Below are 16582 nucleotides of genomic sequence, written 5' to 3'. Positions count from 1 at the left end.
TGAAGTGTTCTATCTGATCTATCTGATCTATAGCACTGCTTGATGATTTGGTGACTCTGGTGGGGGATTTGATAGTTGTATGTATATTGTAGGCTTTTAATAAGGCCTCAAGGTTTAATCTGTCTTTTGAGTTCTTGCTGAAATCTATATTAAAGTCACCACATATGATGGTTGTTTTACTAACTATTTTTATACTGTTAAGTGCCTTCTCAAGATTTTCAGTGAAAGTAGTTACGTTTCCATCTGGGCTTCTTTGTATGCAAATAACAATTATATAAATTTGTCAGTTGTGTAGCGGAAATTTCGAAGTTTTGCTCTTCCCATAGCTGGTTAGTGAACTTTAAATTTTCGTGTTTGACATCCTCTCTAACATATATGCATGTTCCTCCATGCATGGAGGTTTTCCTACAAAAAAAAAGATGAAAGGGTAAAGCCCTCTATCCTTGTGTGATGTAACATATTTTCGGATAACCAGTGCTCACTAACACATATAACAGACACTTCTTTTAGTTCATCTGATAACAATATTTCTATCTCACTAACTTTATTTGATAAGGATTGTACATTTTGGTGCAGGAGCATAAATTTCGACGATGACTTATTTACTAGGTTGTTTTGGCCTACCTTATGTTCGACAGCTGCACATGACATATCATTTTTAACACTTTTACAATTGAAGTTTTCTTTCCAGACTGATGTTTTAGAAGATGAAATCAACATTTCTATGGAATCACGTTGTGGTTCTTTCCTGTTTCGTGTTGGGCGAGTTGACTAGTAGTGTGATGGCGTTTCTGCTGTAATTTTTGGAGTTGTAATTTGAGGAACTGCAACTAGGCTAGATGGGGATCCTCTTCTTGCTGCTTCAACACTTCCTGAAGTCATTGGAGTAATATGTTCTTCATTTGAAATTGGTGATTCCATTGCTGCTGCTGCTACAATTGGAGGCTGCACTAAGCCTGGCTGATTTCGGTTTAATTGTTCCATGATTGCATCGCACAGTGCTACTTTCCATTTCATGTTTCTATGCAATCCATGGGTAGTGAAATCTTCTCTTTTTTGACATTAATATATGTCACATTGCTGAAGAGCTTACATATTAATCTCAAACTTTCGGTTAGTTGCTTCCATTTCTGCATTCACACACGATGTTTTGATGAGGTCATGTCTCATAGGGATGCTTATTACGAAAACTTTCATGTCCATAACTTTTGCCAATGTTTCCCTTAAAGATCACAAAGCGAATTTGGCTCGTTCTTGTAGACATCATTTGTGCCAGCTAAAATAATGCAAGAGTTACAATTTCCATGGTTACTGTGTGTGTCAATATGCTGAGTAACTTCTCGCAGTGGAGCACCTGGCTTCACAAATCCAATAACACTTTCATTTATTAGTTTTTCGTTCATGACCTTTGCCAGTCTTTTCCATGACTATCAGAAAATAAATAAATAATGCCAGCATCTTGTTTTTTACATTGACTGTTTTCGTTTGTTGTTTTCGGTTCCGAAACTTTCGTTTGTATATTTGCTTCACTTTGTCTGTTCGTTTTTTCTGATAGCACACTGAATCTGTTTTTGCACACGATATTAGAATCAGTCAATAACTTTCTTTGAGAATTTGACAGTTTACTTTTCACTACCGGTATGTTTGGAAGTTCAAGATTTTGAGGAAAGTTTGATCTGTTTACATGCTTTTCCGCTACCATGCTAGAGTTGTTTGTTTGCACACGTTTTTGTTTACTTTCAGTTCCTTGCAACAGTTTTTCTTCAGATGGCTGTATTCCATGATTTACTACACTCAATTTTTGCACACTGTTTTTTTGTATTAAAGTTACACTGCTTCTTTGAGATTTATCTTCCTGGATAGAGTTTTCTTCGGTCACTGATTCCCATTTTCCTGTGGAGGCCGTGTCTTCTTGCTTCCCCTATTTTCCTGATTGAAGTTCTTTTATATCCTGTTTTAGAGTACCGATTATGAATTGTAGACTTTAGCTTTGATATCTCGTCCTTACAACTCATACACGATTTCTTTTTTTCCATCGAATTTTACTTTTTTTTTCGGAGATACACGATTTGCTTTAACACTAGCCGCCATCTTAATACTTAGGGGAATGTATGCTACAGATGTCTGGTGTGGAGCTTTTCTTAACATAACTGATTTGTAACACTGTGTTGTGTCACCCTGATGCCAACTGCTGCTAAAATTGCTGCTGCAGATGCTGTACAATGTGTCAGAGCCATACGCCAAACATGATGGTCTTCCCTCTTGGTAGTACCATGTCGCATTCAAGAGAAAAGCATTCTTGTGACCATATGTTCTCATGGCCACTGCTGCCAACAATCATATGTTGTGGCAACATTCCTGCCAGGTCTTTCTGCAATATCGAAGAAGGAACATCCAGCTTTTTGTAGTCCTGTTACATAACCTCGTTCAGACTCAGTGAGGTATTGATAACGGCATTGTTGTTCTGTTAAAGGGGTTCTTGACTAATACAAACTCACTATGTTCAACCTCAAAGATAATTAATGCTCATGACTGTTACAGTGTGTATTTAAAACAAACTTGATTTTCCTTCTCACAGTGGTGCTACTAGTGCCCCTCTTTTGTGACTAGTGTGGAATCTGAATAGACATCATCTTTCAGATGCAGAAACGTGTCTGCTAACTGTTGTTTATATTGCACAATTCGTTTTTAGGGGTGCAATTTTTTTTTCTGTTACTGTATAAACCTAAAATAATCTCCGGGTATTGCCTGTAGAAACAAGGAATACAAAAACATTACGCACAATATGTTTAAGAAAGTGTTAAAAAGAGGCTATTAACAAACTAATATCTGAAATAAGATCTCTTGGATCTGTGGAGGAGACCAGCGACCTCAGTAAGTTTAAATTATAGAACTTGTGGCGATCATCGACCACTGGAATGGAGCAGAGTGGTATCTCTGCGCACTGACACGCTCTTCAAGACGCGGGTCTTGGTGCTCGCCTTTGTGCTGTGTGTGTATACGTTTCGACCGGAGACACTCGCCAGGTTTTTTTATGTGTGTATATGTGTAATTGTACAGTTAGAATAAATACAAGTTTCATACAAGTGGTGTTCAGGTTATTACGGCAGCTAAGTGACCTGATTCTCATAGTGGTGACCCTGGACTTTTTTGATACGACCACAGTACGCACATTTCTCATCTTTCCTCCTGCCACCATTATGCGTCAATGAACCACCACGTGATTTGTGACCCGGAGCTCGCCATAAGTTTGCCTACAATTTCGTTCATGGACGAATTGCCGGTAATTCAGCCATCGACGGCTCCGACTTCAGTGTTAAACCCTTGTGCACAACATAACCCCACTAGTACAGTCCACATAGCATGGCCCACACATGTTGCAGTGCATCCAAACGCATGGCAGTTTCTAGACTCCATACAGCAGGTGAAACAAGAACTTCACTCACCACAGTGCTCAGCAACATCCCGTATGAATATGTTACATACCAGCCCAACACACGACCAGGTACTTTCGCCCGAAGCACATACCGCTATGTTCCCGACATACCAACAGCATGCAACCGCATTTGCAGCAGCTGCAACGCCCGTTCCTACCGCGTTTGCTCCCTCACTGTGTGTGTCGTGTGGTCAGACACTTTCAGCCACAAACCTGCATTTAACAATGCTGCTTTGGTGAAGGACCTACTTTCCTTTACACATAATGTCAAAAGGAAATATCATTTTGCAGCTCAATCCCAAAACCTTTCCAATAGCAAACCTGGCATTGAACCCTGTCTTGAACAGTTCTGACTATGATCCCAACTTGATCCACCACCACTACCTCAGAATCATCCTTTACAAGTCTTCTGAGAATTTCTCACATCCAGCACTGCTTCATAACCTTTCCTCATGTCCATACATGACACTTACCTGTCCTGTACAGAACTCCAGGCTTTATATTTCCTAAAAGCTGATGACTCCATCATTATCCTCCCAGCAGCAAAAGGATCTACTACAGTGGTACTTGTCCAACTGGAGTACATTAATGAAGGTCTGCATCAGCTGTCTAACACCTCTACATACAGTATCTGCCATCAAGATCCCATCCCTGTGATTCAAACTGACATGAAATCCCTCCTATGAATCTCAGGCCCCTGATGAGTACTTACACCTCAATCCATAGAACTTCTTACCCCATCCAAACCACACACCCCACCTTTTACCTTCTTCCTAGAATCTACAAACCAAGTCATCCTGGCCATTCTATAGCTGCTGGCTTCAAAGCATCTACCAAATGTATATCTGCCTTAGTTGATCAACACCTGCAATCCATAGTACAAAGACCTCCCTCCTATTTTAAAGATACCAACCATTTCCTAGATCATCTGAAGTCTGTACCCGTACCACTCTCACCACACATCTTGGTTGTCACCACTGATGCCATCTCCCTCTATACCAACATCCCCCGTGTACATGGTCTGTCTGCTGCTGAACATTTCCTCAGTCAATGCCCACCTGATTCCAAAACTATGACATCCTTCTTGCTCACCTTAATCAACTTCATACTTACCAACAATTACTTCACCTTTGAGGGGCAGGTATACAAACAGAACAGGCCATGGAAACCAGGATGGCTCCTTCCTACGCCAACCTTTTTCATGAGTTGCATGGAGGGGTTTTCCATAAGCCTTCAGCCCTGGTTTGGTTTAGATACATTGATGACATCATTGCCATGTGAACTCACAGTGAGGCTCACCTGCTCAAATTCCTGGAATCTCTAAATACCTTTCCCAATTAAATTTCATATGGTCCTATTCTGAATCCCATGCCATTTTTTTTGACATTGATATCCTCACTGAAGGCCAGCTACACACTTCTGTCCACATCAAAGCGACTAACAAACAACAGTACTTAATTCTGGCAGTTGCCATCCTTTCGATGTCAAACATTCCCTCCCATACAGCCTTGGCATTCGAGGCCAACATATTTGTTCAGATGCAGACTCCTTACAGCAATACACCACCACTCTCACTTCAGCCTTCACTGGACATAATTATCCCAACAGCCTAGTTCAAAAGCAGATTTACTGGGCCATCACATCCAATCCTGGTACTGCTAATCACTCCAAAAAACAACTTCAGAGCACACCACTTATCACCCAGTATTATACTGGTCTTGAATGTATCAATCAGCTACATCGTCAAGGCCATGATTTCATAAAATCATGCACTGAAATGAGATCCATTCTGTCTGAGATTTTGCCAACCACACCTTGAATGGACATTTGTTGCCCTCCCAATCTCTTCAATATCCTTGTCAGACCCTATGCTTATTCGGCATCCATCTCCCCACCCTTTGGCTCCTACCCCTGTGACTATCACTGCTCCAAGGCTTGCCCTATGCACCCCTCCTACCACCACCTATTGCAGCCCTGTAACTGGCAAAACATATACTATCAAAGAGAGAGCCACATGTGAAATGACACATGTCATATACCAGCTGTTATGTAAGCACTGCTCAGGATTTTACATCGGCATGACTATCACCCAGTTATCAGTCAGGATGAATGGGCATAGACAGAGGGTGTATACAGGCAATACACAATATTCTGTTGCAGAGCCTGCTGTCCAACATGCCAGCCATGATCTTAGTGCTTGTTTCACAACCTGGACCATCTGTATTCTTCCCACAGTCACCAGTTTCTCATAACTCCACAGGTGGGAATTAGCACTGCACCATGTCCTTGATTCTCGCCACCCACCTTACATTAATTCCTCTGTCTCAGCATTTCTTTACAATAACTACTCCTTTCTTCACTCCATTTTAGTTTTCTAAGTCTTTCATTTTCTGGCTTGTCTGTTTTTCACCATCCCCTCCTCCCATCTCTGTTACATGCAATGCACTTAGCTTTTCACTCTTATCAACTCATTCAAGTTTTTTTTAGTAGCAATCTTTGTTTTGCATATTACCCTGCCTTCCACCTTTAAGCTCTCAGGCTTTCAAAACTCATCCGATGCAGTCCCCAACAATCAGTCTTTCTGTCTCATCCTGTCTGATAAGTCTCCCCTGACCCAGGATTCTGGGTGACTTTTCTGAACTGTACCTCTTTCCCTAAACCTCTTCAGTCCTTTTCCTTCACCCCTCTTCCTTCCCTTTCAACACTTATGCCCTAATAAGGAGCCACTGGCTTCAAAAGCTTGTAAAATTCAAAACCTTTTGTGTGTGTGTTACCCTGCTGCTGCTTGGTGAGTAGATTTTTTATCTATCCATTTACATTAAGTCAAAATTTATGTCAAATACTGAGATCTATGGTCAATGGTGTGAAAATCTGAAGCCTGTAGGTCAATGCAATCAAAAGCCATTTATGTCACATATTTTGATATTTGCAAACTCACTTGTTGGAGCCTTCCTGTTGACCTAGAATCAAGAAATTAGGCAAGAGGAAATATTTCACAATACAAGAAAAGAAAAAAATCTGAAAATTGTTAATTTTTAATTATGTTACATAAAAAATATTTCTTTTGTCATTTCTTATCCAAGTTCAAATTAAAAATTAAGAGTCTTGGAATTTCCAGGACCGATATCTTGCCAGCATGAATGTCAATAACAGACAAAAATCATCGAGATTCTTGATTTTTGGCATGGATGAACTGTCTATATACATAATTAAGTTTGTACAGAACCCTCAGTGCATGAGTCCTACTCACATCTGGCCATATTTTAGATATCGTGTACATGATTGGATCATGATCTGTTTGGACAATTTTTATGATTCTGTTATGAAATTACCTGGTTTCCTCTGGACAGTGCTCATCAGGGAAGTAATGTAACTCAATAAAGTGTTCCTGGAATAAAAACAAATATGGAGTCAGCTGCTGAAATGTATTAATATAATAAGTATATTAATATAAGATACTTGATCAAAGCTACAGCTTATATTCCTTTGAAATACATGCAGATTCACATAAGCACCTTATACTGAGATTACCATTATAACAATATAGCAAAGAAGCAGCATATCTACACATACTTTACATACAGTGAAAGCCATTTGATAAATTTTATGGCAGTTTGCTGTGAAGGCTAACCACAGAATCAGTCATGAAAGACAGATTATTGAGTTACTTGAATAGACATAAATTTCTGAATGAAGCACAGTTTGATTTATGAAGTGGTAGAAGCACAATATCTGCCATACAGATTTTACAAAAGTGGTAATTGAAGCTCTTGGTGGGGATGACTGGGTTACAGATTTATTTATACACCTGCCCAAGATTTTTGACACTGTTTACCTTAAACTATTACTAAACATACTAGAGTCACAGGTACAAGAGGAGCAGCTGATGACTGGCTCCTTTTTTACTATGGAAAGAGGGTGAAAATGATAGAGATTTTTAGAGAAACAGTCATCAGACCCCAAAAATATTAACACACATGTTTGTCAGGGGAGTATTCTGGGAAGGGTTTCATTATCCAAATTTTATCTAACCCCTACAAGCCTGTAATAGGAACTGTGAAATGTCCTATATATCAATGACTTTCTACACAGCAAAATACAAGGAGAAACAATTCCTTTTGTTGATGACAGCAATGAAACAGCCACTAATAAAACACCAGAAGTTCTAACTCTGATGAGAAATGAAACCTTCATAGACATATGCAACTTGGCAGTTTGAAATAAATTAGCCCTCTAGTGGGCATGCCTGTGTATAAAGTGTACCACTCACAAATAACACTATTTTGTACCATTTCTTTGTTGTTTTACAACTGAAAGCCCATACCTATTCCTTCATTATTCCTTCAGCTAACACAGTAATAAATTTTGGTGTCATACGTCCAAGTGTGCAGCAGTAATATAAAATAAACAGTAAACAGGTGAGAAAAATTTACGATCATGCAAGAAAATTACCCAGATTCTGAGCTAGCAGCAAAATCACCCAATGAAGTAGTTATCTACAAGATAATTAGTAATCAAATAAGTGGTCGGCAGGGATCTGACAGAACCGTGCTCTTTAATGCTTCAAGAGGGTCATTACTGTGAGGAAATACTTTTGTATGGCAACAGAGTAATGCAATGAAAGGTATATTTTATTATTGTTTAATCAAACAACAGTGATTTAGCTCATATAATGTTAGTTTATTTTATTATTGTTTAATTAAACTATGAGTGAACCATAATTTTGTTCATACATGTTTATTTTGGTAACGTAAAGACAGATATTCTTTACATGTGTGGTGTGCAAAGTGTGCCACCTGCCTGCTTGTGTTGATGGTTAATATTGAACACAGAGAAAATAAATATCATGACTCATAGATTGAAGAGGGAAAATAACTCTGTCATTTTATACACAGACTGCATAGCAAAGTTTTTAGGGAGGGATATTCATTGGCAGTTGACAATGAATGAACGCATGAAAATACTGACAAAGGGAGTGGCATCAGGATGTTATGACTTTAAGATCCTAACACCATTATCTAAAACACAGCGCCTGGTTGTGCTGTACTATTCCTTTGTTCACTCATTCCTTGCTTACAGGATTCTGTTCTGGGCATAAAATGCACAAAACAAGGATGCAATTTTTACATTGCAGGAAATGACTTCAAGGACAAGAATTACATCATTTTAATTGAATCAGCTATGTGTTCTTGGTGAAACATTGTAAATTAACTAAACAAACACTGTTTTTTGCCTTTTTTGTGAAACAAGGCAAATGTTTCACAAAAAGAAGCAAAAAAAGTGTTTGTTTAGTTAATAACAATTAAATGTAATAATCAGTTCTTTGTATGGAAATATTTTAAAAATTGTTTATGCTTTTTCATACATGGTGCAGTCATCTATAATGAAGTACTATTTGAAAAATTTGCAAAAATATCCATTTAGATACAGATAACATTTCATTGTGTTGCAAAATGCTGTCCACTTTCTTTGAAGTTCAGAAATTTAAAACTGTACACTTCATAAAACACAAAAACATAGGCCACTGTGGTTACAAAATCAATGACTCACAACATGAAAGGTGTCCACATTCCATGGCAGTATCTACTGAACCTGACAGTCCCATCTTTTCAGTCATGTGTGTGTGAGTTTCATTTGCCTGTGTGTGTGTGTGTGTGTGTGTGTGTGTGTTTTGTCTATTTTTGACAAAGACCTTGTTGACTAAAAGCTAACTTTCTGACAGCCTTTTTGTTGTGCCTTTCTGTGACTCAGAATCTCTGCTATATGACAAGTAGCAAACTATCATTTTCATTGTACTGTTGAATTTGCATCAGAGCTGTTTGTGACTGATATACTTTCCTTTTTGTCTTGCAGGATACCTTTATTCTTTGAGTAGTCAATGGCTTTTTATAGACTTTGATCTAATCTGGGTTAGTTTTGGAGGAAAACGGTTTGAAAATAAATTAAAGGTATTATTAATAAAAGTGTTGCACTTCTCATTCATGCTATGAGCATTGTACATGTCACTCCAGTTCATATCTTTGAGGAGTTTTCTAAAACAAACAATTTTTTACTTACTGATTACCTTCTTGAGTTCAGGTTTAGTAGATTTTATACCCTGATCATTACTAATATTTAGCAAAAGGAACTGCATGTCATGTTCTGAGAAAGTACATATTATTGATTTTATAATATAATTTGTCTTCGTAATTTGTCTTTGTAACCTCTTAGTTCATCCCTACAAAATCCCCAAACCACCTTCCCTACCCTCTGGCTCCTACCGCCCCCGGTGTAAAACCTGTCCCATGCACCCTCCCACCACCACCTACCCAGTCCTGTAACCCGGAAGGTGTACACGATCAAAGGCAGAGCCACGTGTGGAAGCACCCACGTGATTTACCAACTGACCTGCCTACGCTGTGAAGCTTTCTACGGGGGAATGTCCAGCAACAAACTGTCCATTCGCATGAATGGACACAGGCAGACAGTGTTTGTTGGTAATCAGGATCACCCTGTGGCTAAACATGCCTTGGTGCACGGCCAGATCATCTTGGCACAGTGTTACACTGTCCGGGTTATCCGGATACTTCCCATTAACACCAACCTGTCAGAACTCCGGAGATGGGAACTTGCCCTTCAGTATATCCTCTCTTCTCGTTATCCGCCAGGCCTCAATCTCCACTAATTTCTAATTTCAATTTGCTGCCGCTCTTACTTCACCTGTCTTTCAACATCATCTTTGCCTCTGTACTTCCGCCTCAACTGACATCTCTGCCCAAACTCTTTGCCTTTACAAATGTCTGCTTGTGTCTGTGTATGTGCGGATGGATATGTGTGTGTGTGTGTGTGTGAGTGTATACCTGTCCTTTTTCCCCCCTAAGGTAAGTCTTTCTGCTCCCGGGATTGGAATGACTCCTTACCCTCTCCCTTAAAACCCACATCCTTTCGTCTTTCCCTCTCCTTCCCTCTTTCCTGACGAAGCAACCATTGGTTGCGAAAGCTTGAATTCTGTGTGTATGTTTGTGTTTGTTTGTGTGTCTATTGACCTGCCAGCACTTTCGTTTGGTAAGTCACCTCATCTTTGTTTTTATATATATTTTTCCCACGTGGAATGTTACCTTCTATTATATTGATATCATTTGTTTGTCTAATATGTTATATATTTTAAGAGGGTTGAGATTTCATAAGTAATTGTTACAGATTTTGTTCCATGCGATCCAGCCAAGATTAAAGCAACATTGGATTTACTGTGAACAGTTAAAGAGGCATTGGCGGGGCATGGAGTGTATCCATCACAGGAATAATTGGACATCGGTCTAGAGATTAAGAATATTAAGTTATTGCAACAAGGACTATGCCTGTCTGAACGTCATATAGTCACAGGTATGGAAATGGTAAATGTAGGCAGATATAAACTTTCAGCACATGTAAGTAGAGACACTATGGAGAGAGGAGTTGCCATGTATGTTAAAATCTGTCATAGTGTGAAAATTTGGAAACTAAAAAATTTTGCACAGAGCAACATATAGAAGTATGTGCATGTGAGATTACAATAAATAATTTCACTTTTATAATTGTAGCCGTGTATAGGTCCCCATTGGGAAATTTTCAACTATTTTTGAAAAACTTGGATTCTGTGTTGTGCCATCTGTCAGACAGGCGAAAGCAAAGCAAACTATTGTTTGTAGGGATTTCAATGTAGATTTTCTGAAAGAGTCAGATAGAAGGCTTGACCTTGCAGTATTACTTAGTTCTTTCAATTTGATGTCAGTTATTGATTTTCCTACTCGGGTGGTACATGGAAGCAGCACACTGATAAGTAATGTTTTCATAGAACAAGATAAATTTAATCAAATAATAACTTTTCCTGTTAAGAATGGTCTGTCCAATCATGATGCTTAGCTAGTTACAGTATATGATATAGCTCCATACAGTAATGCAAAACAGCCCTCCAAAATAGTGCATTCAGTTAACGATTTAACAATTCAAAATTTTAGGGAAAGCATGCAACAGTTCGACTGGGATGAGGTGTACAGGCAATGTGATGCTAATTTAAAATTTAACCTATTTCATGATACCTTTGTGAGTATATTTGAAAAAAGGTTCCCTAAGAAAATAGTGAAGTATAATTGTAAGAAACAATGTAAAAAGCCATTGTTGTTGTTGTGGTCTTCAGTCCTGAGACTGGTTTGATGCAGCTCTCCATGCTAATCTATCATTGCAAGCTCCTTCATCTCCCAGTGCCTACTGCAACCTAAATCCTTCTGAATCTGCTTAGTGTATTCATCTCTTGGTCTCCCTCTACGATTTTTACCCTCCACGCTGCCCTCCACTGCTAAATTTGTGATCCCTTGATGCCTCAGGACATGTCCTACCAACCGATCCCTTCTTCTAGTCAAATTGTGCCACAAACTTCTCTTCTCCCCAATCCTATTCAATACCTCCTCATTAGTTACGTGATCTACCCACCTAATCTTCATACTAAAGGGATAAAAATATCTTGTAAACAGAAAAGGGAAATGTATCTTATAGCTAGGAGGAGTAATGACCCTGAAACAGAGAAACATTATGAAAACTACTGCACTGTATTAAGAAATGGTATTCACTTATGATATTTGTCATTAATAACCCCCCCTCCCCTCCCCAATTCAAAAATAACAGTGAAGTGCATAGCTACAACCTAGAAGAAAGGATGATCTTCACTATTATGAATTAAATCTGGATTGTGAGTCCACCATTTCATTTTGCCATGATGGTGGACAAAGGACAGTTGACCACTGCACAAAAGATGAAGACTGTGTTACTGTTTGCGGCAACGAACAGCATTACATTGACAAAGGGAAGGTTTTGTCCTCATTTCAGCACACAGTGAGCTCCCAGCCCACAGACAATATGCAGATTACATCAAAAATTTGAAGGTACTGGATCTGTTTTGGAGTGTCAGCAGCCACATGCACATACCATATGTTCGCTGGAAAACACTGAAGCAGTTTGAGTCACTTTGACTCATAGTCTGAATAAATCAACAAGAAGTGCCAGTGCCGAGTTAGGAATTTCACACTGATCTGTACAAACAGCTATTCAATCCACACTTCACTTGTATCCATATAAGATGTCTGTGGTGCATAAGCTTACTGTGAGAATAAGGAGTGGAGATTGCAGTCTGTGAGGAGGGCAATTGAACAAGACCAAGAGGCAGTACTACACAACTCATGGTTTTCTAATGAAGCTTGTTTTTATGTGAATGGTGTTGTGAACAAACAGAACATTTAATTCTGGGCACGTAAACCTCCACGTATAACCCACATGACAGACACCTACTGGGGAAAAGTTTACATGTGGCTCATGATGTCAAGCAATGGAATCATCGATCCGTTCTTCTTCGATGCTGCAAAATCAGTTCTTTCCTCAACTCATGACCTCATATCTTCCATTACAGACGCAATGGTTCATGCAGGATGGACCATACCCCCATACTGCCAATGTTGTGCTTGGTATCCTACATGAAAGACTTGGCCTTAGGGCATTGTCTAGAACGTTATGCAGGAGGAGGAATGTGGCCACCCCACAGCCCAGACGTTAACCCATGTGATTTTTTCCTTTGGGGGTTCCTTAAAGAGATGATGTACCACAGAAAATCTAAAAATGCAGTGCAACTTAGGGCCACCATTGTGGAGTTATGCTGTGCCATTTGAGAAGATTTGTGTCAGTCATCACAAATGCACATGTGTGACTTGAAGAAGTTGTAAACCCAAAATGGCAGTAATATTGAACATGTGACTCATTAGGTTGTATTTCCAAGCTGTATTCTTTACTTCTACATCAATAAATTACAAATCTCGTCAACAACAAATGAGTTATTCATGAAACATAACAGGTGACATCGTGCGCCACCCTGTATATTGGAGCAGCATGGTTGCTTAGACAATGTTGTCAAATGAGTAGCAGACTGAAAGTCACAGTTATCATTAATGTGATGGAGATCCTGTTCTGTTTGTGTGTTGTTTCTGGTTCATGATTGGGTTTAGCAAGCCAATATCTTACTCCCCAAAACTTTTTACATTTTATGTCTTTTCTTTACTCCAAATCCAAATTATGGAGCACGTCTTTGTACGATTGTGCTGAGAGCACAGCATAAATCAAGTAAAATTAATCTGATTGTCCTGTGTGGAGTTGTGTGCTTTTTGGAATCAAGTAACCACCATAAAGTTGAAAAGAAATTTCTTGTCTTTATTCCTACTTCACTCCTTTCATCAATCTAATTAAAATAATTAAACTACTTTTTCAAGAGAATATCACTGATGTCTTTTGCAGAGGTAATTATAGAACTATTATTGTGTTCTAATATTGTCCATGTTAATGACTGGAGATAGTGGTTGTTAAGATAACTGTCAGCATACAACCACAAATATTAAGATGGTAATCCTCAGCAACATGTTTTGGGAGTCAAACTCCCATTAACTGGCTGTCTAAGTTAATCCTACATAAACATGCACTTCAAAAGTACACAAGTTCAAAATTTAAAAATAAATGAAGTCCTCATGTTATTTTAAGAACGGCAACAGCAGATTCTCTGCTTGATTTACTAATGTAACTGCCCATCAACGAAGTCCACAGATGTTAGAAAGAACGTGAACAGACACCATACTAATTGTTATCTATGCAAAATCATTCACATTTAATCATACTATCACTTACCTCAAAAAGATCCAAAAAACCATTGAAGAAGGCATTTCCATTTTTGCCAGTTTGTACATTAAGATTTAGTCTGGTGGTTTGCTATTTCAAGTTCCTCAAGCAGGTCAAGTTTCTTTCCTTTCTTATGTACTTGTATCACCTCTGAGTCCCCTTCTACACTGGAGACAAAGTATGAGAAAAGGTGAACCTAATCCATCTGCAACAACACCCCCCCCCCCCCCCCCCCCAAAATGAAATTCTATGAACTGGTTGAAGCTTTCTTCCAATACTCCCTGCTCCTCCATCTAATTATGCTGAAGAAAAAGTTAGAAGATCATATCTAAACATGTACTGCCCACAGAATTCTATGAAAAATTCCAGGTGATTATATTGGACATGTTATACTGTTTTATATATCAAACATTTAAAATAATGCTTATACTTAGTGTATGTTTCTGATTAATTTATCACTTTGTGTTGCAAGCGTACATAATTTCAGTAAACAAAAACTGCATTTAACATTAAGACAGGTAGAACCAAATTGGTGTTCATCTGAGCAATCAGTTGCTCAACAGTTCCACACCTATTCACCTGTACACAACTCCGTGGTCCTCATTCCCCCCTGTCATGTATGGCCCGTGGTGCACCGTAGTTGCCTTGGTGCTAGTTTTGGATAGGACCATTACAAAATTAACCATTTTGGAAATGCTTCCACCCTTGGCCTAGAAGATAGTGATTATATCCTATTGGCTGTCAAGACATATTGCTTTGTTTCCACATTACAACAATGAATGTACTGTTTTCTGTATCCCTCTGACATGCTTTATATACTCTCCACTGCTAGTACTGCCAAATAATGTCTGTGGATGGTTATTGCACATTGATGCCGAACACAGATGACAGTCATATTAATGTGACTGGACCATGTATTTCCAAATATGATCCTCAGTCCAATACATCCGAAAGAGTAATGAAAGAGACGAAAGGCTTTGTCATACACACTGTTCAAATAAATATATCGCTTGATCTCAGATGATACCAGAATTTCAAATTATATTAAATGGACTATCCCATTTATATGCTGCACATTCTGCAATGTATGTATTAAGGGGAGTTTACAGGTGCAGAAAAAATGACATTTTACAAAACAAGTCCTTCAATATTCTTCACTCTTTCCTCCACAAAATGGTGAATAACTTGAAACTTCCTGGCAGATTAAAATGGTGTGCCGGACTGAGACTCGAACTCAGGACCTTTGCCTTTCGCGGGCAAGTGCTCTACCACCTGAGCTACCCAAGCATGACTCACGCTCCGTCCTCACAGCTTTACTGCTGCCAGTACCTCGTCTCCTTCCTTCCAAACTTAACAGAAGCTCTCCTGCGAACCTTGCAGAACTAGCACTCCTGAAAGAAAGGATACTGCGGAGACATGGCTTAGCCACAGCCTTGGTATAGCACTTGCCCGCGAAAGGCATAGGTCCCGAGTTCGAGTCTCGGTCCGGCACACCGTTTTAATCTGCCAGGAAGATTCATATTAGCACTCACTCCGCTGCAGAGTGAAAATCTCATTCTGGTGAATAACTTATCTTTGTATGACATTTAGAAATATTTTATTTTTAATTTTACTATACTGCCTCTTTATATGCAATTATAAAGGCTAAAAGTGTGTAGTTGAATCAAGTCCATGCAAAATATGGAGCTAAAGAAACTAGAATGCATTGGACATGCACAATAGAGGATGGGCACACACCTCAGAAAATTAAATAAAACTCTTCATACCACTACACTTGGTTCAAGAATCATGAAAGAAGGTTGCATACATGGAAGAAGCCTGGAGATACTGGAAGGTTTCAGATAGATTATATAATGGTAAGACAGAGATTTAGGAACCAGGTTTTAAATTGTAAGACATTTCCAGGGGCAGACGTGGACTCTGATCACAATCTATTGGTTATGAACTGTGGATTAAAACCAAAGAAACTGCAAAAAGGTGGGAATTTAAGGAGATGGGATCTGGATAAACTGACAGAACCAGAGGTTGTAGAGAGTTTCAGGGAGAGCAATTGACAAGAATGGGGGGAATGAAATACAGTAGAAGAAGAATAGGCAGCTTTGAGAGATGAAATACTCAAGGCAGCAGAGGATCAAGTAGGTAAAAAGATGAGAGCTAATAAGAATCCTTGGGTGACAAGAGATGAATTTAATTGATGACAGGAGAAAATACAAAAATGCAGTAAATGAAGCAGGCAAAAAGGAATACAAACGTCTCAAAAATAAGATTTACAAGAACTGCAAAATGGCTAAGCAGGGATGGCTAAAGGACAAATGTAAGGATGTAGAGGTGTATATCACTAGGGGTAAGATAGATACTGCCTACAGGAAAATTAAAGAGACTTTTGGAGAAAAGAGAACCACTTGTATGAATATAAAGAGCTCAGATGGAAACTCAGTTCTAAGCAAAGAAGGGAAGGCAGAAAGGTGGAAGGAGTAT

The 16582-nt window shown here is 38.9% G+C and overlaps 1 protein-coding gene across 1 annotated transcript in view; it reads right to left on the bottom strand.

The window, feature by feature from the left end:
* LOC124613837 (osmotic avoidance abnormal protein 3-like) overlaps nt 1–16582 on the bottom strand; it is a 303288-nt gene that overhangs the window by 92539 nt on the left and 194167 nt on the right. The window contains exon 8 of the mRNA XM_047142560.1: nt 6769–6854. Within this exon, the coding sequence (XP_046998516.1) occupies nt 6769–6854 (86 nt within the window). The remainder of the gene's footprint in view (nt 1–6768; nt 6855–16582) is intronic.

The sequence above is a fragment of the Schistocerca americana genome, chromosome 4, assembly GCF_021461395.2.
Source record: "Schistocerca americana isolate TAMUIC-IGC-003095 chromosome 4, iqSchAmer2.1, whole genome shotgun sequence".
Taxonomy (NCBI): domain Eukaryota; kingdom Metazoa; phylum Arthropoda; class Insecta; order Orthoptera; family Acrididae; genus Schistocerca; species Schistocerca americana.
The sequence above is the reverse complement of the archived record's forward strand: the minus strand, read 5'-3'. Positions and strand labels throughout refer to the sequence as shown.